At 39.7% G+C, this 24234-nt stretch overlaps 1 protein-coding gene across 8 annotated transcripts in view; it reads left to right on the top strand.

The window, feature by feature from the left end:
• Positions 1 to 24234, top strand: part of LOC117402566 (latent-transforming growth factor beta-binding protein 1-like) — a 166448-nt gene that overhangs the window by 41669 nt on the left and 100545 nt on the right. For 6 of the 8 annotated variants that reach the window (XM_034003849.3, XM_034003851.3, XM_059023839.1 and 3 more), the window contains exon 5: positions 10341 to 10517. In XM_034003849.3, coding sequence (XP_033859740.3) covers positions 10341 to 10517 — 177 coding nt within the window. Of the gene's footprint in view, positions 1 to 9791; positions 10518 to 24234 lie in introns of those variants that run through there. The other 2 variants (XM_034003855.3, XM_034003857.3) reach the window with 2 other exon arrangements.

Here is a 24234-nt window from a genome sequence, read left to right on the forward strand (position 1 = left end):
CCACCACCTCCACTGCCAGGAACAGAGCAGCAGGAGCTGCCTCGGTCTCCACCACCGCCAGGAGCAGACCAGCAGGAGCTGTCTCTGTCTCCACCACCTCCACCACCAGAAGCAGAGCAGCAGGAGCTGCCTCTGCCTCCACCACCGCCAGGAGCAAAGCAGCAGGAGCTGCCTCTGCCTCCACCACTGCCAGCAGCAGAGCTTCCTCTGCCTCCACCACCTCCACCGCCAGGAACAGAGCAGCAGGAACTGCCTCTGTCTCCACCACCTCCACTGCCAGGAGCAGAGCAGCAGGAGCAAACGAACGAAGAAAATGAACATTACAATGTAGTGTAGTCATCAAAGACCTGTTAGAGACAACAAGTCGAATTGTGTTTGTCTTGCATTTCGTATGGTCATTCATTCTTTGATTTTCCATCAATGACGTTATAGAAAGTCACTGAACCTACCAATTGAGACAGTACTGCTATTCAGCTGACTTGTTAAACAGCTGAGGTGATGCCAGGTCGCAATTGTGGATTGTACAGAACTCCCCATTTAGCAGGTCTGGGCAAAGAGAAGCTGGTCGTTCTTCTAATGAAAATGTAAATCAGGGGTGTCCAATCACAGTCCTGCAGGGCCGTTCCTCTCCAGGTTTAATAGATAATGTATTAGATAATTAACTGCTTCAGGGTCTGGGTGGAGGTTTAAATGGTTCAGTTACAACCTTGAAGGCTTATTTGCGCAGTGATGGTAAGAGATTAGATTTCTAAATTTCATAATATAAGCAATTATTTAAACATCAAAATGTGCATTTTTATGATGACCAGATATTCAAAATGAAATACTCTTGAGAAAAAAATAGTCTTGAGAAAAAAAAAGTTAAATCAGAGAAGATCCACATTATATTCGCTGCATGAAAAAAGTTTCATTAAACATATAACTTTGAAAATCATGCAACTCTTGTCTTTTTTGAAAAGTATTTGAAACAAACACCCACACTCTGTAATTTCTTGAACTGAGCCTATAATTTGGTGGTGCAGCAGGTAGGCTTTCCTTTGTGAGGTAGATGATTAGGCACCACATACATCTGCTGTGATGTTGAGCATTGTAAATGTACGTGTCTGTGGTCAAGCAGCAAGTGAATGTTAAATTACTGCCCCGCTGGTAAAAAGCATAAAGATTTAAACACAGCTTGCTGCACCTTGTTGTGGAAAATGTATTTTTTGTTTGGTTTGATAAAAGCAGGGTGGAAAAGTCCAGTTAAAGAGAAAAGTAAACAAAGTAAAAAAGAAAAAGAAGATATGTCTATATTATAGTGCTGGGACGAACACAGGATTTTCATGTTCGGATATTCGCTCATAAATTAAATATTCGTTCGGATATTCGTTTGTTTTCAAAAAGTAATAAAAGCCATTATATTGCTCAGAACAGCATAGCAGCAGGGGCAGGGGGGCGTGGCCCCTGCGTGTGTGCCTTTATTTTACAGCAAGACATTACAATATGTAACACGTTAAAATAGAAAAAATATCCCAGGAGTAAAGAATACCTTGTGTAGGCCTTACTTTACCTCAGTGAATTAACTACAAAACAAAGGATGTCAAATAGCAGTTCAAGTTAAACGTTGTTTTGTTTATTCCCAAAGTAAATAGTACATAAAGTTGACACCACATTTTATTTATTTATTTAACTTTTTTGCCATTCCTTGCCATTGCTGTTTCTTCACAGTAAACAGTGGCCATCGACACATTTTCATAAAGTAATAACATGAGGGTTAGTTGTGGCTTTTTGTAGCTGAACAAGCAAACAAAAATTGACATTTAACTTTAAACACTTCAAATAAAACAAACATGGAAATGGCATTGTAAAACAAAGAGGGGAATAAAACTCACTGTTTTGGTTCTCGTTTATTACATTCCAAATAACAGAAAGCTGCAACATAAAATATATAATATATACAATCCTATATAAAAATCACTGACCAACATTTCCAGCAAGTTGGGCACTGTTTAAGCGAGGCATTTCAGAATTTACCTTTTTCTATCCTATGACATTCTAACTTGCTGTAAAGCAGCACAATGCTCTTTTAACCCAGATGATCTTCCATAGAGATCAATATGCGTGCACATGCATAATCTGGTTTATTTACTTTTTGCTGTCTAAAACTTTTAAATAGATGCTCAAGCTGCTGTGTTGATCCTGTGTTTTTTTTATATATTACATCTCACATGGAGCTGTTTTTTTAATTTTTTTTTAATTTTTTTTGTGATCACATTTTTATTTAGCAATGAGAAATACAATAAAACAAAACAACAAAACATTCCCATTTTCCCCCCATACCCCCCCCCCCCCCCCTTACACAGGACCCAGAGAATCCAATTTAGACATTGACAGCTGAGGACTGGTTTATCAGCAATTTAATAGTATCCGTGGCCGCTTCCCAGGCCTGTACAGTCCTCTCCCTGGCCCCATGAACCAGAGCGATAGAAAGCTCCATATAAATAATGTCAAGGAATGCAAGGGTCCGTTGACGCCAGGGCAGGGAATGCGGAGGCTGACAGCACAGGGCTATCATTTTCTTAGCAGCAGTAAGGCCAGCGAGCCAAATCCGTTTTTGCCAGACAGATCCAGTGATGAATCATCATTCAACTGAAGGACTAAAGGGGAACAAGGAATAGATTTCCCGAGTACAGTGGATGAAGTTGAATGAACTCTATCCCCGAATACAGCCACATCTGGACATTCCCAAATCATATGAAAAAAAGTGCCCATGGCATCCTGAGGACAAAGCACACACAACAGGGTATCAGCGAGTTTCATTTGGAATCATCTCCGAGGGGTTAGGTATATTCTGTGAATAAAATTGAAATGGATTGAAATCAGCGGGTGATTAGTGTTTTTGGAAGCACAACATAGATGATCCCAAACAGTATGCCAGCAAATGTCTACATTTGCAGAAATTATGTCCCTATTCCAAACAGCATCAATCACCAATGGTTTATAAGAGGCTCTTAATAGGTGAGTATAAAGTGTGGACACCAGCCCCTTTGTTTTACCCCCATGTTCAGCATATCATGCAAAGGATGAGATGGTAACTCTGTCCCCCAGGGAACCCGGTATCGGCGCTATGCTTTAGTGGGAGAGGTCCCGGGTTCGCGCCCGCCCTCCGCCTCTGTGTGGATTGCATCGTCCTGTGTGATGCGTCTGCCTGTGGGAACCGAGATCACTGCAGTATCGCTGTTGGACCAGATTGGGTTTGGCAAGTACTGTCTGTATTGAACTTGCAGCTGTGCAAAACTGCCTCCCTCTCCTAATGCAGACCTTAATACACAGGGTGGAGATCTGGTCACATTCTCCTCAATATTTTAACCCTAGCCATGCCACATTCTTTTATGGCTATTCCGATTAGAAGCAGATTGTGCTGTAACTATATTAGAATCAACTTGGGCAGCAGTGTGGAGTAGTGGTTAGTGCTCTGGACTCTTGACCGGAGGGTTGCGGGTTCAATCCCCAATGGGGGACACTGCTGTTGTACCCTTGAGCAAGGTACTTTACCTAGATTGCTCCAGTAAAAACCCAACTGTAGAAATGGGGAATTGTATGTAAAAATAATGTGATATCTGTATAATGTGAAATAATGTATAATGTGATATCTTGTAACAATTGTAAGTCGCCCTGGATAAGGGCGTCTGCTAAGAAATAAATAATAATAATAATAAAATAATAACCACAGGTCACTTTAATAAGAAAGGAATCAGCCCAAGCTTTTATATTCAAACATTGTAAGAAAAATGTATTGCAGCCATTTGATTGAGCGAGTATAGGAATTGATCGCAAAAAATAGTTGAAATCATATGTACAAAACTATTATATGAAATGCTGTACATGGTACCTATTCAAATGGAAGTGTAGTTTGTACTGCTCTCTGACTTTCTGTTGGTGGTGCCATTAACTAATGCCACTCTACACAGAACAGCCAGTCTTTGCTTGGGTGCCTATTTTTTATAGAAGCTTTAAAAAATGCCACTCTATTCTAGAAGACACTCAGTTATAAACCAGAAAGAAATCATTTAGGTTCAACTCAGGGTGAAGACCTACGTATGATAATAGAAGTCTTGCCCTTATAAAACTTTAAAGCAAGTGCAGTAAAGCATAATAAAAGCACAGTAAAGAATAGGTAAGTGCTGTAAATTCAAGAAAGATATCATAAAGCATATAAAAAAAATGGCAAACCATAGTAAACTATGGTGAATGCATAGCATAACCATGAGACAAGCACGGAGAAACTTGAAAAATACTCTGCACATTAAAACTTTAATAAGGGTGCTAACAGAATAGACATGGGTGTGAAAAAATAAACCTGGTAGTGTAATTAGAGTTACCACAGTTTAATAGCAGATAGATTCTCTGCTACAGATTAGCGATGCCAAGGGAGCAGGTGGAATAAAAGCACACTGAACTTGGAGTCTGCACTACAGTGATGTGTTGCTCTGTGCCTGTTTAAGGTAGAGACAGGGACACATAGCTTCTCTTCATACCAACCTGTGCATCATGGTCTATTGATCTGAGTTGTTTATATCTCTGACTACTGAGCTGCTCCTGTGTACGAGTACTGTATCTTATGTTTAGGGCTTCTGTTTTTAATTTTTTTTAATTGTATTTTTCGATGCTTATTTTTAGCTATTTTAAGTTTTATGTAAATCGTTTTTTTGGGGGGGGGCTTTCGTTTTTGATATACTGTGTGAAATTTTTTCTGTCAAAATATCTATAGTAACTCGACAGTACTTGCACACTGAAGTTGTACCTTCTTTCCTTTGCTGTCTTCCACAACGAAATCCCTATGGTCACGGGCACATTCTTCTGGGGTTTTTGTGTGTAGGCTTTTTTTTACATTTCGCTGTCAAATTTAGGAATATATTTCCCCTGTATTTCTATGTCTTTTGAGCACGATAACAGGAAGTGCACCTCTGTTTCAACCTCCCCTAGTTCACAATGACTGCACAGCTGTTCCTCTCTGGTAACCCAGGATTTTTTATATCTGCCCTTTTCAATGGCCAGACTGTGGTCACCGAGTCTGTACTTTGATAGAATTAGTCTTTCTATTGTATTTTTAATTTTTAGATATAATGTTTTAGATATAATGTTTCTGTTTAGGCCCCGATAGCATTCCAGTTTATTTGTTAATTCTATTTCAATTGTCCAATTTTCTGTGTATTTGTCATTCAAGTTAAGGTCAATTTTTTAAATTATTGTTATTGGGATTTTTTTTTTGTTAGTGGCTTGTATCTGAGGCTCACTGGTTTGAGTGTGGCTCGGTTCTGTGAGCCTCAAAACCAGTTGGCCCAGGGGGTCCTTGTCTGGGGAGAGCTGGTCGCTCAGTAGGGCCTTGTATTTATAGGAGTCCTGGTCTGCATGTTTTAAGTATAACCAGAACTTGTCTGCTCTCTTCTGAATAGGGATTAGAAGGGGAAACAGTCCCAGCTCAGCCCTGCAGGCCTTATTGGGGGCGTTTCTGTGAACCTGCAAGATATTTTAGCAATGACGGAGTTGAAAATTTTGAGCCACATTTGTATTGGTATTTTTCTTTTAATACATTTATAGCCAGGTTGAAACTCCCTGAAGCACTGATGGTCAGACCCAAGTAGTTGTAATTGGTGCTGTGATCTAATACGGTGTTGCCCAGAGTGAAGCGGTACCTGTTTTCCTGAGATCTGGAATTCTTCTGGAATACCATAACTCTGGTCTTGTCCAGATTGCCCGTCAGTGCCCATTTCTGACAGTACTGCTCTAGCAGTGACAGGCTCTGCTGTAGACCCTGCTCTGTCCCAGGTGTGACAGTACTGCTCTAGCAGTGACAGGCTTTGCTGTAGACCCTGCTCTGTCCCAGGTGTGACAGTACTGCTCTAGCAGTGACAGGCTCTGCTGCAGGCCCTGCTCTGTCCCAGGTCTGACAGTACTGCTCTAGCAGTGACAGGCTCTGCTGCAGCTCCTGCTCTGTGGGCGACAGCAGGTCATCTGTGTAGTGCAGGAATTTAATCTCTATCGTGTAGAGTGAGGCCAGGGAATGCAGACTGCTCCAGCACTGTAGCTAACTCACTGATATAAATATTGAACAGTGTTGGACTCAAGCTGTAGCCCTGTCTCACTCCACGCCCCTGTGAGAAGATTTCTGTCCTTTTGTTGTCCATTTTCATACCGCATTTATTTTCTGAATACATTGAATTTATTATGTCATATACATTACCCCCTGCCCCACTTTGGAGGAGTTTAAGAAAAAGTCCTTCATGCCAGATTGAATCGAATGCTTTTTTTAAATCAATAAAACAAGCAAATATTTTTCCTATTTTTTTTTTTTGATGGATGTGTTTATTTATTAGGGTGTGTAGGATGTAAATATGGTTAGAAGTGTGGTGTTTTGGTAGAAAGCTAATCTGACTCTTACTCAAGACACTGTGTTCGGTAAGGAAGGCCAGTATCCGGGTGTTAATGATACTGCAGAATGCCTTCCCCAGATTATTGCTCACACAGATGCCGTGGTAGTTACTGGGGACAAATTCGTCTCCACTTTTACAGATAGGGGTAATTAGTCCTTGATTCCACATCTCAGGAAAACACCCAGCTCCCAGTACTAAATTGAAAAGTTTAAGCAGGGCCTCCTGCATTGTAGGGTTACTTTGATTCAGCATCTCATTGCTGATGTTATCTATGCCACAGGCTTTCCTATGTTTGAGGGCCTGGAGTTTCTCCTTTAGTTCCTGCATAGTTACTGGTCTTATCGTTTGTTCCAGTTTTTAAAATTTGTTTAGGATTGAAATTTGTTCAGAATTTAGTGTTCATTTGTTTCCATAATTCCCAAAAGGAGTTTTGATCAATTATTCCTCAATTTGGGTCAGTTTTTTGGAAGTGTAGTCTTGTTTTTTCTTGTTCAGGCGTGACTCCTGCTAGTGGGGCTCCCTGTGTTTTTGGTTTGACAGCCATCTCAGGTGTTTCCTAGCTGAGCTACATTCACTGTCAAACCATTTCTCTTTGGGAGGGTTTTTTAATTTTTTTTTTCATTGATATTTTGCATAGATTAGATTTTTTGCCAATTTCTTAAAAATACTAAATTTTCAGCAGCTAAATTTACTTCTTTTTGGTTATTTTGGTAATGTTTTTTTTTTGGAAGCTGTTTAACATACTTCCAACCTCATCACTGGTTAGTGCTCTTTGGTAGTCTGCAGTGCTGTCACTGAGTAGTTGGGGTGGGTTTAAATTATTCAGAACAAATCAATGATGGATTAAAGTCAGGAAGGTGGGACATTAGCCAGCAGCACTTGGACATGTATTTATTATAATTTTTGTAGTAGGTTTTATTTTTTAATGGGAAAAGGGTAAAGTCAACGTGACTTGATTAACCATTTCCACAGTTTTTCCTGTGCTTATTGGCTATCCACTGATTTCATTTTTTTTGTATCGGGGGGTGTTTTATTGGGTTTTGTCGATTAAAACCAAAAATCAGAAGCCCTATTTATGTTGCACTGACTTTGTAACTGCCTGGCCTGGGACCTTATAGCCCTGCACCACTTTAATTAACTCAACAACTAGAGATTTATTATTTGTTTATTTAGCAGACGCCTTTATCCAAGGCGACTTACAGAGACTAGGGTGTGTGAACTATGCATCAGCTGCAGAGTCACTTACAATTACGTCTCACCCGAAAGACGGAGCACAAGGAGGTTAAGTGACTTGCTCAGGGTCACACAATGAGTCAGTGGCTGAGGTGGGATTTGAATCGGTGACCTCCTGATTACAAGCCCAGGAGGTCCTGGTTACAAGCCCTGGTTACAAGCCCTTTTCTTTAACCACTGGACCACACAGCCTCCACACAGGATTTATCACAGGTACACCAAATTGGCAGCTCCTTCACAGTCTAGCCTATACTTACTATTTATAATTAATGAACTAGTTGTCAGCTTCTTGTGCATACCATAATAAGAGAAGCAGTTTCTGAATTATAAAAAATATGGAGAAATGTATACAGTTTAGGTTAGATTAACAAAGAGTTAAATATTTTAAAAGTACAATAGGATCTGGCATTTTAAATGTAATGCATTTTTAAGAATTAGAAATTGATAAAACTGTTGATCCGTATTTAAAATAAATCTGAATTTTGTATTTATAATGCAAGTTTCGTTTGACATTTAAAAATTCATAAATGTTGCATTTGTTCAGGAGTTACCAAAAAAAAAAAAACTAATGAAAACTACTAAAAACTATTTTGATGTCCAAAAAACATGTTGTGTAATTTGAGTTGAAACACAAATAGAAAGTATAACTATACTTTTTAAAAACGAAAATAAAAGTGAAAATACATATGTTGGTAATTAATTTTCTTTTGTGTGGGGGTGATTCGATTTTAAATACAGTGGTGACAGTGCAGTGGCAGATCAATCCTGCTGCAGGTATAGCACTTGAATTGCTGGTTGCAAAAAACTCCCTGGTTTAGGATTAATCTGAATTATTTTTAAATGATGTGTACAACTAAAAAGTAGTTTAGGGTTAGATGGTTTAATAATGTAATTAGTTATAATAAGAGCAAGAAGCCTACCTGGAGATGGTATTTCAGGTATCACCAGTAAAGCAGGGATGGAAATAAGACTTCCTTTGCATTGCAGTTTGATACATTCCTGGTTTCACTATGAGTTTAATTAGACAGCATGAGCTTGTTACCTATACACTGTGTCTAATCAAGCTTCTATTACAACCTGGAATGGGAGAAACTGCTATGCAATATGAGTCTTATTTACATCCCTGGTAAAGGCATGTATCACAAATCTACTGTTCAAATTTCACTTTTTAATTTTTATTGTTTCACCGTTTTTATGTGATTATTAACATCCCACCTACTGTATTTTCTCACCAGTGTGTGAAATTATTATTTTTTTCTGCTTGTTATAGAAGGGCACATGCACTTATACTGTTGCATAGTTGCATGGTAACATTAGATTTTGATTGGAAACTAAGATTACAGTATTATTTACATAGTCATGTATTTTGTATACTTTTACAGTATGTTCAACTGACCATAATCCATGCTAAGTTGATTATGTTATTAAAGTTTTTCTTCTATGGTTAAACACAAGCTTTTGGTTTGATTTCAGCTTCAACTCTCCCCCACTTAAGTGTATATTCGTTATTCTCTTGGATAAAGGTGCATAGGCTTATATTTGTGATTATACTATACAGTTAAAACTAGCACCGTTTTATTTCCAAACCATTAATGCTTGTGTTTAGATGCCAATTCAGAGCTGGGTCTAGAATACCAAAAAAACCCTCAATTCAGTTTGTGTATTAAACAAAAAAACACGAAATACCCCCCAGACAGGTGTCTATGAAACCTTTTTTGTATTCCAGTCAGCACGTTAAGGTTGTTTTAAAAAACAGAAATCTCCCCCTACCCCCTGCAAGTGCCTGAGGCTGGCATAAAGCTTCAAACCACCAGCTTTGCTTTTTTTTTTTTTTTTTTGTTATTATTTTTTGGCAGTCCTCCTCGCTTTTCTCTGCTGTCTGGTGCAAACAGCTGACAGCCGCAGATGTAACGTATAACTCGGGAATCCAGAGGGAGAAGTTTTGCCAAGAAGCTGTGAAGAAGGTCTGCGAGGGAGAGATGGAGGGAGGGGGGGTGCGGACACAGAAAAAGAAGAAACAGTGTCGGCAGCGGCAGCTGAGGCAAACGGCTGCGTCATTAAAACAAAAAAAATAATAATTAAAAAAAAGAAAGATAGTTGGATGGCTCTTGCCGGGGATCCGAGACAGATGTTTTCAGAGAGTGCTGAATGTGTCTGGTTAGAGGAGGGAGAGGGGCAGGAGGGTGTGGGTAGTGACTTCATCGCTGCAAGTGCAGCAGCAAAAGTATTTCGGGAAGACACCGGGAGAGTTTATTCAAGCTTAGGTGTAACGGCCAGCCTCTCCACTTTACATCTGCCTGCTATTGAAGCTGTCGTGCCCTCAGCGTTGTGCTTTGTCTGTCTCTGAATAAAGTACAGCATTATGATTTTTTAATCCAGCTCCAGTGACTTGACTTTTCTATGTGGATTTGGAGTGCATCCCGGAGTTTTGTTTGCTGAGCTTTTTCCCTACTCCTGTTTCAGAGACGCCACTGGATTTAGGAGAGAGAGAGAGAGAGAGAGAGAGAGAGAGAGAGAGAGAGAGAGAGAGAGAGAGAGAGAGAGAGAGAGAGAGAGAGAGAGAGAGAGAGAGAGAGCACTGAGCACATGAGAAAGGGAGACAGCCTTCTGTACAGAGCTCCTGTCTCTGCTGTTTAGAAGGGGAATCAATGGATACAAAGCTCATCTGCTTGTTTTTCCTTTCCTGGGTGCCAGGACTCACAGCGGGGAACAACACCGGGCGCATCAAGGTGGTCTTCACACCCACCATCTGCAAAGTGACCTGTGTCCAGGGCAAGTGCCAGAACAGCTGTGAGAAGGGCAACACCACCACCATCATCAGTGAGAATGGCCACTCCACTGACACCCTCACAGCACCCAACTTCCGAGTAGGTGAGTACCAACCGCTTCCTATTCTACCTGCTAAACCGTCGACCAATGGAGCTAAACTGTTCCAAAAGTTTTTTTGTGCTACCCACAAATCTGTCTATCTATCTATCTACCCACACAAATATTCCCTTCATCCTCTGTCATTTGTCAGCCCAGCACTATTTTACATACTGTACATTCTTAAAAGTTTGTATAAACTACTGTAGAATGTAAAACTATACTCTAGTTCCCCGCCTTTGCTTCCTTTGTTTAACTATTTCTTCTGGAAAGAAAATTGATCCAAACATCACCCGGTAAAACAAATAACAGACCTGATAGTGGATGTTGTTACACAAGATGTTAGACCCATGGAGGTGCTGCATTTAAAAAACTGATAGCGAATCTTGCTCCGGGCTGTGAAATGCCCTGTGCAGGGCACAATATAAACCTATGCATTCAGAACTGTTTGGAGGATGTGCGATAAGTACACACATTAGTGCCAACAGCAAGAAGACATTTAAAAAAAAAGTGAGCTGGCAATGAGTGATTTAAATAGAAAACAAACAGAAATGCTGAACACAGAAAAGGCACCACTAAAGTTAATACGGGATGTGCAAACAAGGTGGAACATGGTATATTATATGTTTGAGTGTCTGCTCGAGTTGAAGTGGCCAGTAATTGCAGTTTTGTCAAACCGAGATTTGACAAAAAATGTGCAGAATTCATCTTCATTGGATTTTGTTGCAAATGATTTGTTTCTAACCCGATTGCTGTCAGTCAAGACATCTTAAGGTAAGAAACATTTTAATAATTTAACCATTTGTGAGAAACTCGCTGAGCATCGTTTGATTTACAGTATATTAGAAAATAGAAAATGCATAAGGTTTATTTTACTCTAAAATTAGAAAGAGAAACATTTCATTTTCCTGTTTACATCGGATATCTGAAAACATGTGTTTTGTTATTCTTTACAATATGTTTTCTTTTGCGTTACGGAAAAACAAACGACGCATCGATGCACCGTCTCTTTTAGAAAACAATGCATTGATGGTAGAAAAACCACCATTTTCCCAGTCCTAGTTTTTAACTCCAAGTCATTTTAAGGATTGCTGTGTCCTTTACATTCTCTGTCCCCTATCCCTAACACATCCTGAGCTTTCTGCAAGGACTGCAGCAAACTGAATTCTTCCAACAAAACTTCAGTATATACTTTCAGGACCAATGCTGTAACCCTCATACAGTGTGGTGAGGAGGGAGAAGTGCTCTGAATTGGATGCTGGTACTAGGTAACGGTTTAGTGATCCTGGTCAGGCTTTTTGCACATAGTGACCTATTTATTGTGCATCCATTCGCCTAATTCTGTGTGAGGACTGGCATCAATTATAAGCCCCTAATTACAAGCTGACGTGGTGTCTGTTTGTTTGGTCTCTAGGTTAGGTTTTTGAGGTTCATCCTTCAAAGAAGCTATCTGATACCCCCTTAAAGGTTTTCTGTGGTATGCAAGACACAAAGAGACGCAATCAGTCTAGAGACTGATACCGGATTGGCTAAGCTATTGACGGCTATATCTTAGCAACTGCTTGGACAATTTTAACAGAACTGTACATGGAGATTTGCTCTAAGATGCTTTTCTACAAGGTGTGGATGAAAATTAACAGCAACACATTTATTTTGCTGCACAGGATTGAAATCACAGTGTTGACAATGCATGCAAAGAAGATTTTTTGCTGAACTTATTCCTTTTCAAAACTTGTACCAGAAAAGCGCCCCTACCTCTTGAAACATCACCAGTTTGCAGTGTAATGACAGCAAATAACCTTCAGATGCTGTTTTTTTTTTTTTTTTTTTTTTTTGCTGGTTGCTTTTGAAGATAGTGAATGCAGGTTTATTTAAGTCGGTGAAAGGCAATCATTTAAGAGGTTGCTAACTGACGACTTTAAAGCATACAATAGGTGGATACAGGGAAGGTTTTTGTCTGAATAGTAAAACCCTTGCTTCACAGATGCAGTATCCATCCTCACAATGGATTTCTTGTGCTATGTGCTGCGGAAGACCAAGATTTATTACTAGTCACGGTTTCAGAGTAACATGACATTTTAATTTCGGCAGCCGGCAACGTTGGTTTATGTTTCCTCTCCATGTGCGAGGTCAGATATTTCATTTTATGCTATGTGCTGGTGGTATTCTGGGAGCAGAATATATATACAAAAAACTAGAAAATGAATTATTATTATTATTATTATTATTATTATTATTTGAAGATGTTTACACAGAACGGATCCAGTGAGATGCATTCTGACGATGTCCTTCCCTCATTTCATTGGGGTTGGAAAGTAAAGACTTATCCTGGACTGGAACTGTATTCTGTCATGGGTTGAAGGAAGTCAGGTTAATATTTGCGTCACACATTGGAACAGCACTGCTCTTCTTTAAAATGGGTCCAAGGGATTGTTGATGCCAACAAATGAAACAGGGCCTCCTTAAAAAGACAGCAGTTCTCATGTTGCTGTGTCCTCCGTCATTGCTTGTGTTCTGGTTGAGAGCTTCCAAGTTTCTACAGTGTAAATGTGCACAGGCATTTTGCAGTTTCCCATATATTTTTTTTCTTTTCTCATGCTTATATGATCCATTTTCATTAATTTTTTTTTACCATGTTTTATAATACATCTTCTGGTATATTTTGCCCAACCCTCCCTGGCTTCCCAATGTCGTAACATTGTCAATTTGGAGATTGCTGCCACAGTTCCTTGACTCATCAAAACTGTAATGATGCTACCTAAGGGCATGATATGAACAGCTTTCGGCTACTCATTGTTGCAGCAGTGGGAGGATTATGCTGCCTGTAATGCCTGGTTGTGGATTTCCATGCCTTCATGCGCAGAGTGTGGTTCTTGTCAATGAGTCCTTAGCAGACAGCTGCTCGGGATGTCGGACAATAAGGCAGTCTGATCATTTGTCAGTTGTTTTAAGTAGGAAGCGGTGGTGTTGATGGATGGCTTTTGGTTTGTTGCTGTTAGTTTATCTGCCTTGTAATCTGAGTCTCTGGCACAGTGTCAGCTCAGGCTACCAGTTGAAACATGCTATCCACTGAATCAATCTTTCTGAAAAGTAAAGTTATTTACCATCTCAGGGCAAGATTCTACAAAGATTTAGATTTCCTAATACATAACTCTTTGCCGCCACTGGTCATGCCTGTTTTGGAGTGGAAAGAAAGCTTCAGGGAGGCAGGAAGCGTGTGTGCCTGTAGCGGAACCTACAGTAAACAATTGGGAGTCATGTAGCAAACTCGTTAAATTTGCAGATGACACAAAAATAGGAGTGGCAAACACTGTTGCAGCAGCAAAGGTCATTCAAAATGATCTAGACAACATTCAGAACTGGGCAGACACGTGGCAAATGACATTTAATAGAGAAAAGTGTAAGGTACTGCATGCAGGCAATAAAAATGTGCATTATAAATATTATGTGGGAGATACTGAAATTGAAGAAGGAATCTATGAAAAAGACCTAGGAGTTTATGTTGACTCAGAAATGTCTTCATCTAGACAATGTGGGAAAGCTATAAAAAAAAAAAGGCCAACAAGCTGCTCGGATATATTGTGAAAAGTGATGAATTTAAATTAGGGAAGTAATGTTAAAACTTTGCAATGCATTAGTAAGACCTCATCTAGAATATTGTGTTCAGTTCTGATCACCTTGTTACAAAAAGGATATTGCTGCTCTAGAAAGAGTGCAAAGAAGAGCAACCAGAATTATCCCGTGGTTTAAAAGGCATGTCGTATGCAGACAGGCTAAAAGAATTTAATCTATTCAGTCTTGAACAAAGAAGACTACGCGTTGATCTGATCCAAGCATTCAAAATTTTAAAAGGTGTTGATAATGTCGACCCAGGGGACTTTTTCGACCAGGAAAAAGAAACAAGGACCAGGGGTCACAAATGGAGATTAGATAAAGGGGCATTCAGAACAGAAAATAGGAGGCACTTTTTTACACAGAGAATTGTGAGGGTCTGGAACCAACTCCCCAGTAATGTTGTTGAAGCTGACACCCTGGGATCCTTCAAGAAGCTATTTGATGAGGTTCTGGGATCAATAAGCTACTAACAACCAAATGAGCAAGGTGGGCCAAATGGCCTCCTCTCGTTTGTAAACTTTCTTATGTTCTTATATTGTTTAAAAATGAATAGGATTATAGAACACAGCAGCTCTAAAACTTAAATAACTGCCAATATCTCATTCAGTGCAGCTATTATTTTTTTTTAAAGTTGCAAACATGTAAAAGCCAAGGCTTTTGAACTATCCAGCTTTAAATAATGGATTTGTTTGAAACATGGAAAGTTTTTTTGACTTTGTCTCAGTGCTTTTTTAAATGTACTTGAACTGGTGTTACCTGCTGTGTTGCCTGGTCGTGGAGTCCATACCAGGACTATGTTTGTGTGAGAACACTCACAGATGTTCATTATGAAACAGAAAGTGTTTAGAATTTTTTTCTCAGAGTGCTAGTTGGCATGAGCTGTGCCAAGCTGTGGCAAGTGTTTGCAGACTGATTCCAAGATCACTTTTTTCTGTGTTCTCATTAAAGCTTACAGTATGTCTACCACCCCCACTTCTCTAAATTGCCAGCCCCAGACCCTCAAGCTAAAATAACATTAGATTAGCAATCTGACCTTAGAAAGTTAATTCAACAAGTAGATGAGAGAAAATGAGTTTGTAAGTCTTTCCTGTGTGGTCCTTGAGGCAAATAGGTAGTAAATGAAAGATAGTCAAGCACTAGGCAACCACAAAGATAGTGACTCCTGAGCGAAAGTTTAAAAAAAACAAAACAAACGCTGCTTTAAGTTCATGGGCCAGTTGCAGTAAATGTGCAGTTCAAAGTGTTTTCAGGAGATCTTCTGTAGCTAGGGTTTATCGGCCTGAGGTAATCTTTGCTAGACTTCAGCACATTGGTTAGGAATTCGTATCAGCTCTTCGTGGCTCGGTCCCTTTGGGAACATTGAGTTATGAGCTTGATGTGTTTCATAGCGCTATTAGGGATCTGTCAGGCCAGCTTTCTAATCAGGTGCATGTTAGCAGTAATTGGAAGCATGTGAGAGTCTGGTGGGATGCAGGAATAGTTGCTGCTATTTGAGCTGGGAAGGAGCTAGCTGCTGAGTTTGCCAGAGGCTTTCTTGTTATTTCATTGCGTACTTCTCCTCCAGATCTCTGTACTTCTGCTCTGTAACGGTAAAGCCCAGCCCAGCTGTGAAACATACTAGCCAAAACGATCATGAGATGGTAAAATGTACAGACCTGACCTTATTTGGTAAAGAGTTTTGAGTAGACGGTTCTTTCAGTAATTGTAATTTCCTCTCTGTCAGACTTTGTTACTTTAAAATCATAATATTGCCAGCTTTTCTTTCTTTCTTCTTCTTTTTTTTTTACCTGGCAACTGAAAATTAAGTTTTAGGATTCTTCTGGAAGCCTGCTGAGTTCTACCTGGGATGGCCAAAGAATGCCCAGCGTAAACAAACTGTACTTTCAGCGTTTACAAAAAAACGACATCCCACGCTAGCAAGCTAGTATAGTGCTGAGGAAAGAGCTATATTTACACTGACTGTACATTGACTGTGATTCTGCATGTAGATTAGTTCTGATGAGAAAAAGTAGATATACTGTGCATACTCGATAGAATAGCAATAGAATTAGGCAAATGTTTTCAACAAAAAAAGTTTTTGATATAGCACAAACAACAGTGACAAAGACTTCTCGATGAAACACTTGTCTTATTCTGTGTCAAAGTCTCTTTTTAGTACTACTAGATGTCTAATGATTGAGTGATATAGTGTGTGGATAGAGTTGCCAGATCTATGTGAACTCTACAGTTAATTCCAAGACATGCTTGTGGTCTAGCTGCAGTAAGCTGTACTGGACTACAAAATGCACTGCTTAGTACCAGGTTGGCTGTCCTTCACTGTTCTTTTGCTGCCTTTATATAAAACTCAGAACTCACTTCAATATCTGCAATCTTCAGGAATGAAAGCCTGGTAAAGTCAGGAGCAAAGAGTGCTACAGAGCCTCACTGATTCCAGGACCAGGCATCTTTGGTTACTGTAGGGGATATTAATAGCAGGATACTAAGCAGTGCATATTATTATTATTATTATTATTATTATTATTATTATTATTATTATTATTATTATTATTATTATGTATTTATTTATTTATTTATTTATTTATTTATTTATTTATTAGCAGACCCCATATCCAGAATATCACATTACAGAAAAGAGCAATTATAAGGTACAGAAAATAAGATCAAATTCACATAAGAGCAAAATAAAGAATACAGTAAATAATTACATTTAAGAGCAGTTAACTTATTGTAAAAATATTTGCTTATAGAAGTACAGTCCATTAAGAGCACATAGTAAGTACAATAGGTGGATGAGAAGAATTTCAAATAAGAGCAATTACAAAAAAACATGAATACGGATACATGTAAGAGTAAAATCAAGTACCAGATACAGGAAGTAGTTATAATTAAGAGCAGTAGTAGAATACGGCAATACTATAGCATAGGAATTCCTTCCAGGTTTTCTCAGTCAGTCACCTCAACACATATTCCTTTCCCTTTAGTATATTTTTGGAAATATACAGATCCAGGAAAAGGAGACACACCTGTATAAAGAATGAAATTGAGTGCATACAGCAATTCAAATAAAGCGGACCTCAGTGTAAAATTAGTTGTGCACCTGTGGAATGCTACGATTTTAAGAAACAGGCAAGAGAGTGCCAAACGAACAAGTTGCATTCAGATAAAGGCAAGAGCTGCCACCCACACCTGTGGTCAGTGGTTTTCTCTCCACAAAGGCTTGACTTTATATCACCATTAGTGGATCTGGTTTCATTATGGGGCTGACATCAGGCAGGCAAATTCATGTTTCCTGATTGAAGGAGTTTGGAGGTCTGTGTTTTTACCTACATTGCTTTCAAGTTGCCACTCCTGGAGAAATCTAAACCAAAATGTGGCTTTAGTGAGGATCCCAAAGCGTAGTCACACCCAATGTATCCAATGGCACAAAATTCCTTTATTGGTGTTCTTGCTGTTTAAATCTTTACTTTGTGTGACTTCAGACTGATTTATACGCCATTGGTGTTTTTCACTGGAAAGCATGAGCTTCGAGGTGGACGGACAGACGGACTGAGATCATGAGGAACTTACATAGGGTGGCACAGTGGCGCTGTGGTTAGCGCTGCTGCCTCACGGCTCCAGGGTCCTGGGTTCGATTCCAGCCTCAGGGGTCTGTCTGTGTGGAGTTTGCATGTTCTCCTGGTGTTCGCGTGGGTTTTCTCTGGGTACTCCAGTTTCCTCCCACAGTACAAAGACATGCTGGCTAGGTGGATTTGCCTCTCTAAATTGCCCCTTAGTTGCCCTGCGATGAACTGGTGTCCCATACAGGGTGTAGTCCTGCCTTGCGCCCTGTGTCTGCCCGAATAGGCTCCTGCCCACCGTGACCCTCTATAGGATTAAGCGGTTACATATAATGGATGGATGGATGGATGGATGGATGGATGGATTGATGGATGGAAGAACTTACATTTTACTGTGACTTGTTTCCAATCTCATCTCACAAACACATTACAGCGTCTCTATTTCTAAATGGCTTTTCCTATTAAAAAAATGCCTGGAACTGAAGTATAGTCACAGAGAGCAGCTGTCCTGTGGTCTCTGTGAGTTCTGAGGAATGTGTTCAGCATTACTGGAGTGTATGTCACTTTTCATTGGAACTGGCAGGAAAGACCAAAGGGGTTTAGCAAACTCACAGCCTGACCCTTCAGAAAGAAGAATGTCCTGGAAATAGATTAACAACACTCTAATGATAAAGGAGTATACAGCTGTGGCCAAAGGAAATGGGAACTTTAGAGTGAAAGTCACCCATAATTGTTTTGTTCACAAAAATGTTCAATGGGTGATTGATTGGCCAGTGAAATCACCTTGTTTCAGCCCACTTAAAAATGCATAGGCTTTCCTACTAATGCGTAAGAATAAGACAAACTGTGGGTAAATGGTAATGGATTGGAACTGTTGTCAGTGACGATTGACAGTACACTATGAAAGTTTTCATCTAATTTTGCAAACTATCATAATAAGCTTGATCTGTTCATTTAGTATATTGTAACGTGATCATGTTTAGGAAGTAGTACTCAGACCAAACCCGGACATATTTCTCAGTCAGCCTTGGTCTATGTATACTGTCATACAGTTTAACACAATTAAGCAGGTTGGTGATTCCCAGTCCTTACATAAAATATGCCTTTCCCGTTAACAGAATGCATTATGCTACATTTATTATTTTACTGAACTAATATGAAATCACGGAAACATCATAATTTATAACATATTTAAAAGCACAATAATTGCAAATAGCATCCATCTACCTGTAATTTTAGGCAACTTGAAAACTGAACAGAAAACGTACCTTACATATTTTTCATGCTGTGCTCCTTTTTGCACAGCATAGTCCTTTTAGTACAGTCTCCTTAGCTTAAACGTTTAGCTGTCACTCGCTGAAACTGATTTTACAGAAAATATACAGATTCTAGTTACTGACACTTCGTAGAACAATTTTATTTTATTTATTTATTTATTTTTTTTAATCCCCTGTGGCAAAGTGGTAATTAGTGGAGCAGGTGAAGTGCAGGTGCAGTAATCCAACAAGAAAAGACAGACAACAAAGTACGGGTGAAATGTTTTCTGTTTTATTTGCAATCCAAATGGTATGATGACCCAACAGTAATTAATAGGAGGTCTGGAAATACACAGCGGTGTGTATTGCTTGGATAATGATGGTTTGCAGTACCGTAAATAATAACAAACAGTCCAGTACATATACACACAAGACATAAACACGGTCACCAGTCCAAAGTGAGCGCTGTAGTGCTCAAGGTGTGAAGTACAGTTTATTCGTGATACAATGTGGTTATCCGGGTTTAGCGCTGGCCGTGGGCGACAGCTCAGGATCGTGTTCGCCATCTAGTCTAACAAACAAACAGTGTGTTTTAGACAGACAGACAAAACAAACAAAACACTCACGGTTCATTATACAATAAGGTCCTTTCGATCTTAGCGTAACCACCACAAGGAACAGATCACCTCGCTACGTCCCCTTATATACCATCAACCATGACCCCTTGGTTAACGAGTACAACCGCTCCTCCAATCCACGGATGCCACGCCGTTAACCTTCCGGGTCAATGATTTAGTGTACCATAGCTCTGCCCCCTTTCTAGATGTCCGACTTCTGCTGAACCCTGGGAATGAATTGTCGGGCCATCCAGTCCAGGGTACTCTGTTCCCTTTACTCAGTGCCCTCACAGGTCGGGAAGGAGATCTAACACCAAGAATCATTCGATCTCTGTCACATCCCCGTACAAAGTTATGATACTCTTATACCAAATATGTCATATACTGTACATTGTTTTAATTGTGAGTCTATTTAACAAAATTTATATATGAACAACATAGAAGTACTGTATATAATTCATATTAGTACTGTATTTTGTAACAAACTACTGAAAATATATATTTTGTTAATAACATGTACTGGTAAGTATGTTTTCTTAAAAGGAAAAAAGAAACTTGATCAAATCATGTTAAAGTGTGCTCGCTCACTGGTGGTGCACAGTAGAGGTCAGTACACTATTAATGATTCTGGAGGAGGCTTTGATGAACAAAGGCCCCCATTGTAATACACATGTGCTTTTGGTACTGTTCAATATTGTTGTTAACAGCTGTCAACGGTGTGGGGTCCATTTATATAGAGAAGAGTTTAGGATAAAGTAAAAAAGGACAGTTATAATATGACACAGTAGTAGGAAAGTGGCCATTGAGACACAATTTTACCAGTGTAGTACCCTTGATTACTACTTAATGCAAATTTAATTCCACTGCAATGTCATTGAAGATTTGTGTGCAGTATTACTCAACTGCAGTGCTGGTTACTTCTAAAACATTAAAGGGAGAGCAGTATTTTAACCAGCTGGTATAATAACAGTGACCAGCTATAATTAAAGCAGTGCTCAGGAGCTGTAACACTGGGGCCGCTGTTATTGTTTACACTGTGCTATGTTTATGAAATGGTGCACTGTAATCTACACAGTATTTTACAGAGCTACATTGGTGGGAGATGTCTGACCAACATAATGATGCATTGTCATGATAGTATTATGAAAAATGCCTTAATAGTTGGCTTCCAGTGTATGATTAGGGGGAAGCCTGAGGCATTGATCCCAGCTGCTTTAAATGAGACAAATCAACCCTAAACCCCATTTCCTCTTTAGGATTTAATTCAGACTTCAAAAGCTGCTGTTCTTGCTTTGGGACATGGTTGGAACCAGGTGCTATGAAACACTGTAATCGCTGTAAAGTACTGTAGGTGCCAAGTAAAGCCAGTATTATTGCACCATTCATTAGCATTTGCATTTGAAAATCTCATCAGGTAAGCAACTCAGATTTTGTTTTATAATATCTTGCCCAAATAAATGTTTATATATATATATATATATATATATATATATATATATATATATATATATATATATATATATATATATATATACAGTATATATATATATACAGTATATATATATATACACACACACACATATACACATACACACACACACACACACAGTGCTCCCTCTCAGGGGACACACGATATGAGCATTATAACCAAAGAGCGTTATAACGGGGGATGGGGTGGGGGGGCGCCGCGGGACACATAACACACATCTGACTAAAATACCAAATAAAATAACTCCCTCTCTATAATGAACATATAGTGAAGCAGAAATGTAACTTTCCGAGAATTAACCATGCATAAGCACCATCAACGGTAATCAACGGTATATTTTTTACAAAAAGAAAAAAAGGTAGCATTCCCACTCGTGGATCATTTTAATTAGCAGTTTTTAAACTATAAATAGCCTGGATAAACGGCAGTCGGGAGTTCAGTTCGAAGCGAAAGACAAGCAAACCAAGTGTGAGAAGGAGATCGGGTCGGGAGAGGTGAAGAGGGAATGGGCTCGCCCCAGGTTCGGCTGCCGGAACGGGGCTGAAGCGTCTTGTCCCCCGGAGAGAGCTGCAGCTCCTCTCGCAGCAAAAAAGTAAATACATTAGGAAAGATAACCACGGGGGCTCCCGAGTGGTGCATCCAGTAAAGGCGCTCCGCACGGAGTGCAGGATGTGCCCTATAAGCCTGGAGATCGCAGGTTCGAATCCAGGCTATGTCACAGCCGACCGTGACTGGGAGTTCCTAGGGGGCGGCGCACAATTGGCTGAGCGCTGCCCGGGGAGGGAGGGCTTAAGTCGGCAGGGGAATCCACGGCTCACCGCGCATCAGCGACCCCTGTGGCCGATAGGGCGCCTGTGGTTCTGCAGTGGAGCCGCCAGATCTGTGTTGTCCTCCGGCACTATAGGTCTGGTTGCATTGCTGTGGATCTGCAGTGCGAAAAATGACCGCTTGGCAGGAGCACGTTTCGGAGGACGCGTGTTCCAGCCTCCATTTCCCGAGTCGGCAGGGGGTTTGCGAGCGGTGAGCCGAGGATACAGATAATAATTGGGCATGCTAAATTGGGGAGAAAAACCAGGGTAAGAAATTGGCAACGACTAAATTTTAAAAAATAAATAAAAAAGGAAAGACAACCACATAATAGGCCTAATATTTATTTATTTATTAGCTATTGCCCTTATCCAGGGCGACTTACAATTGTTACAAGATATCACATTATTTTTTACATACAATTACCCATTTATACAGTTAGGTTTTTACTGGAGCAATCTAGGTAAAGTACCTTGCTCAAGGGTACAGCAGCAGTGTCCCCCACCTGGGATTGAACCCACAACCCTCCGGTCAAGAGTCCAGAACCCTAATCACTACTCCACACTGCTGCCCATTTATGTAGTTATCAAACGAATGCTGAATAAGATTTCTGTGTTATAAAGTGCCAGCGCAGCTGTGCAGATACTGTATCAAAAGGGAGAGACAGAAATGGAGGTTAGACTGAGAAATTGTTTACAGAAATATTGCATGAATCACTAGTATAGGGATTCATCCTTGTGTGTCCTTTTCTCTTAATCTATTACAGACACCACCTTCTTCAGAGAGGGAGCAGGAGGAAATACAGCGAATTAAAACAATACAACTCTGTTCATAAAACACTACCAGCTTAACCCTTTCTGGGCTTGTTTTGTATTGCTGAGCAGCCTATTGCGTTTCTTCCACTCAACCAACTTAACACTATATAAAATAGCAGAGCAACAATATGGGGTTATTAACAAACAGAAGGTGAATTTTGAATGAATGTACTCACTTTTTGTTTTTGTATTTCATCTTAAATGTGGGTTTTGTTTTGCTCAGTTAAGTTTTGTTGTTTAAGTAAATATTAGCAAAATGCGATTATATTTTTTTAGTTCCAGAGCTTTAATGGTAGAGATTATCAAAATAACCAATTATCAAAATAACAGTATTGTACATTGCCTTTGAAACTGAAAAGCTCCTTTGCATACTGTAGAACAGGAACATGGCCAACAAAGGGCTTGCTATCTGCTGAACTGTGCAGAGAATATTAATCACCGGAAGCTGGTAGTTTGGAAAGGTTTGCTGAAGAGGATTTCATTTATCAATGGACAGTTTTGACCAGCATGGTGCCTGATGATTTTTGTTTTTGTTACAGTAAATTACTTTTTATAAACATTAGCTCTCCTCAGGAATGCATGTGTGTGTTTGTTCTGATGACAGGGCATCAGATTTACAGCAGGAGATGGCAGTAGTTTTTATTCATTTTTTATTTAAAGTAGAATTTCTGGAAAATGAGTTAAGCCCGCAACCGGAATTAATACCAAGACATTTCAGTATATCAGAGGTAAGTTATTCAGAAGCAGACAGTTAGGAGGAGATTTGCAGGGCTGTTGAAGAATGTGGTTTTATGGTAGGTTCTGTGCAGGCTGGCTATGGTGTGTCACTGAAATTGACAAGCCTTGGAGATGCAAGGAGGTGTGTGCTGAGTTTATCAACACATTGCATAGGGTCATTGTACAGGCGTCATTTACAAGGGGGATGCAAGGACATGTTCCCCTCACTTTTTCAACAACGGGGAAACGTCCCGGACACGTTGCAGCAGTAGTAAAACTGTTGTTACTCAATAATGTATTCATATATTCACTAGTCAGTATAGACTTCCACTAGGACCCAGCAAAAAAGCCAATTAACTGAGGCAGGGTTGACTCGCAATGCATTCAGGGTGATCTCAAGCAGAGAGGAAAAAACAGAGCCCAGTAGTAAAAAACTGTTTCATTGTGAAATTTCTCAATCGTGATACCATTTTCGATGTCTATGGTCTCAATTCTATAAAAATATTTTATATTTAAACATTGGGATCTTATTGTTGTTCAGTGGCTGTGAAATACCCCCACCTGTCCTCCAAATAGGGAGTTCACTACCTCAAAGGTGTCATTCTGAATGAAATGAACATTTATTTGTTATTGTATTACTATATGCCCCAGATACAGTAACTGCCCCCACCACTTTTGTAACCAACATTACAGCACTAGGCCATTGTCATCTTGGGATTCCAGTAAACCTCCTCTCTATACAGTAAAAAACAGCTCACATAAGGCCAGTCTCTGTCAGTCCCTTTGGTCGTGGTGTACTGTGGCAAAGTGCCCGCCCCTGTGCGTATTTATGTGTTAAATGTTGCGTGTG

The sequence above is a fragment of the Acipenser ruthenus genome, chromosome 5 (assembly GCF_902713425.1).
Source record: "Acipenser ruthenus chromosome 5, fAciRut3.2 maternal haplotype, whole genome shotgun sequence".
NCBI classification, from domain to species: Eukaryota; Metazoa; Chordata; class Actinopteri; order Acipenseriformes; family Acipenseridae; genus Acipenser; species Acipenser ruthenus.